At 35.9% G+C, this 3,328-nt stretch overlaps 1 protein-coding gene across 1 annotated transcript; it reads right to left on the bottom strand.

Annotated features, from left to right (window-relative positions):
• LOC109326346 (uncharacterized mitochondrial protein AtMg00810-like) lies at positions 324 to 910 on the bottom strand. Its single transcript, XM_019559037.1, has 2 exons — positions 814 to 910; positions 324 to 610 (listed from the first exon to the last, which is right to left on the bottom strand). Exons 1-2 carry the CDS (start codon positions 908 to 910, stop codon positions 324 to 326), a joined length of 384 nt encoding a protein of 127 aa, XP_019414582.1.

The raw sequence follows: 3,328 nt of genomic DNA, 5'->3' as shown, positions 1-3,328 counted from the left end.
ATAGATCTGTATTCAGCTTCAGTAGAGGATCGAGCTACTGTCCTTTGTCTCTTTAACAACCAAGACACTAGATTCCCGCCAAAATAAATAACAAATGCAGACGTGAAAGTCTTGTCATCCAAATTGCCACCCCAATCTGCATCACTAAAGGCATGTAAATGCATATGAGTTGGTTTTTTTAGCTGTAAGCCAAAGTTGAACATAAGCTTTAGATATCTAAGGATACGTTTCAATTGCCGAAAATGCACTTGAGTGGGTTGATGCATGAATTGGGACAACTTGTTAATGGCAAACGAGAGATCAAGATGGGTAAGAGTCAAATACTACAATGCTTCTATGATGCCACGAAACATTTTTGCATCAGCCGGGGCTGATCCATCAAGCAGCTTGAGAGGAGTGGTTGTGCATAACGGGGTGCTATTGGGCTTGGCTCTAGACATATTGTATCTGTACAAAATATCACGAATGTAACCATGTTGAGTGGGGAACAAATCGCCTTTAACCTGTATAAGTTCAATTCCCAAAATATAGTGAGGAAATCCTTGATATTTGAGAGAAAATGAGGTGGATAGTTTTGCCATGAATTGTTCCATGAATTGAGACTTGTTGCCTGTTAATAAGAGATCATCAACATACACCAGAAGAAACGTGTGGACACCATTTTCGTTGTAGATGAATATGGAGGTGTCACTAAGACTTGTGGTAAAACCATAGGTTAGAACAAACGCCTTGAGTGAATCATGCCATGCACGAGGTGCCTATCTCAAGCCATAGATAGCTTTCTATAACTTGCACACATGGGTAGGGAAGCACCTTGTAAAAATGCATTATTAACATCCAGTTGATGCATAAACCAAGCATGACTTAAAGCAATAGTAAGAACAACTTTGATTGTTTGTGGTTTGACCATGGGGGAGAATGTTTATTTGAAATCAAATCCAGGTGTTTGAGTGAATCCTTTGGCAACCAACCATGCCTTATATCTGTCAATGCTACCATCCAAATGTCTCTTGATCCAAAAAAGCCATTTACAACCAACTACATTTTTGGCTTCTCCTGTAGCAGTCCATTAACCAGCAAAACCATAACACAAACCAGATAATCATTGGACCTAACCATTCTACCAACCAAGAACCACTTGATTCAGGTACTCATTATACTTTATCATGTATAAGCAAACCAAAGTATTGGATTCTTGACACTAGAGCCACTGATCATGTTTGTTATTCTTTACTAGAGTTTCAATCCTTTAAGAAAATAAGTCTTGTACCTATCAAATTACCAGATGGAACTCAAGTCTTAGCCCATTTCTCAGGCACTGTTGTGTTTTCTTCTTCTCTTTATCTCACTGATGTGTTATATATCCCAAGCTTCAATTTCAATCTTATATCAGTTTCAAAACTCACTTCCTCTCTAGCCTACAAAATGATATTTTCAAATGTTACTTTTCACATTCAGGACCTACAATCATTGAAGATGATTGGTGCAACTAAGCTCAAAGCAGGCTTATATGCAATGGTTTCCTATAGTCAGAGTTGAATAAACCACATAGTGTCAATGTTTTCTCAAGGTATAATGATTATAATCTTTGGCATTCTAGATTAGGACATTTACCTCATGCCAAAATGCTTGTTATACGGTCTCAATTTCCTGCCATTCAATGTAATAAAACAAATACTCCTTCTAAAGTTTGCCATTTAGAAAAACAAAAAAGATTACCCTATCCTAATAGCAATTCCATCTCTGTTTGTAGTTTTGATTTAGTTCATATGGATATATGGGGACCAACTTCTATTCCATCTACTCTAGGTCACAAATATTTTCTCACAATTGTTGATAACAAGTCTAGATACACCTAGATTTTTCTTATCAGATCAAAGTCTGAAGCAAGTCATAATATCAAAACCTTTGTCTCAAATATTGATGCTCAATTTGGATCCTCAATTAAATTTATTAGGAGTGATAATGGGAAGTAGTTTCTTCTCTATGAGTATTATGCTTCTAAAGGAATTCAACATCAAACTTCTTGTGTTGAATCTCCTCAACAAAATGGAATTGTTGAAAGAAAACATCAACATCTTCTTGCTGTAATAAGAGCCCTTATGTTCCAATCCAATTTGCCTACATATTTCTGGAATTATGCTTTAGCTCATGCCATCCAGTTAATCAATAGACAACCAACACATTACTTGTCCAATAAATCCCCTTTTGAAGCCTTGTATAATTCTATGCCAGATATCTCAAACTTGAAAGTATTTTATGTATCTACTTTGGTTTCACATAGAAAGAAATTGGATCCTAAGTCAAGGAGATGTGTCTTTCTTGGTTTCAAAAGTGGAACAAAAGATTTTGTGGTTCTTGATTGGAAATCTAATGAGATATTTGTGTATAGGAACGTAATATTCTGTGAACATGTATTCCCCTTTGCCAATTCCATATCTCCTACAAACACTATGTCTGAAGTTCCTATTCTGCCCATCATTGACCATGATCTTTTTCTTTATTCCATTAATGACAATAATAACACTCATAATCCTAGCTTTGCCCAAGACAGACACACATCTCAAACTGAGCCACACCCTACCTCATTAGAATCCTCATCTATAGCATATAATCCTCCTACATTTGTTAGACATTCTCTTATACATCAAAGCCACCAAGTTATTTGGAAGACTATCATTGTAATTTAGCTTCTAGTATGCCTACATCATGTTCCTCTTTTGTCAAGTATCCTATCTCTAATCAACTTTCTTATGAGTCATTATCCCCACCTTCAAAACACTTTTCTTTAGCCATTTACACATCTCAAACACCTATACACTATAAGGATGTTGTGGTTCAATATATTGCCATTAAAACTGAGTTATCTGCTTTAGAGAGGAACAATACTTGGATTTTGACTGATATCCCAACCAACAAAAAAGCAATTGGATGTAAATGGGTATTCAAGATCAAACATAAGCTAATGGTTCAATTGAAAGATATAAAGCAAGGCTTATGGCAAAAGGTTACACTCAAACTAAAGGAGTGGATTATATGGATACCTTTAGTCTAGTGGTGAAAATGACTACAATCAGATTCTTACTCTCCTTGGCTTCCACATATAATTGGTTCTTACATCAATTGGATGTTAATGCAACTTTTCTACATGGCGATTTGAATGAAGAGGTTTATATGAAGGTTCCCCCTGGCTTAAAAACTCCTCCAAATGTTGTATGCAAACTACAAAAATCCTTGTATGGTCTCAAACAGGTAAGCAGGCAATGGCATGATAAGGTAACGAAAGTATTGTTAGCTTTAGGATACATTAAATCCAATTCTGATCACT

Source organism: Lupinus angustifolius, chromosome LG14 (genome assembly GCF_001865875.1).
Source record: "Lupinus angustifolius cultivar Tanjil chromosome LG14, LupAngTanjil_v1.0, whole genome shotgun sequence".
Taxonomy (NCBI): Eukaryota; Viridiplantae; Streptophyta; class Magnoliopsida; order Fabales; family Fabaceae; genus Lupinus; species Lupinus angustifolius.
Note: the sequence above shows the minus strand (reverse complement) of the source record. Positions and strands in the feature narration are given on the sequence as shown.

Coding starts and splice junctions, on each gene's coding strand:
- LOC109326346 (XM_019559037.1), bottom strand. CDS start 910: ATGGTCAAACCACAAACAATCAAAGTTGTTCTTACTATTGCTTTAAGT. Junction 611..813: donor TAATAATGCATTTTTACAAG/GTGCTTCCCTAC, acceptor TCTTATTAACAG/GCAACAAGTCTCAATTCATG.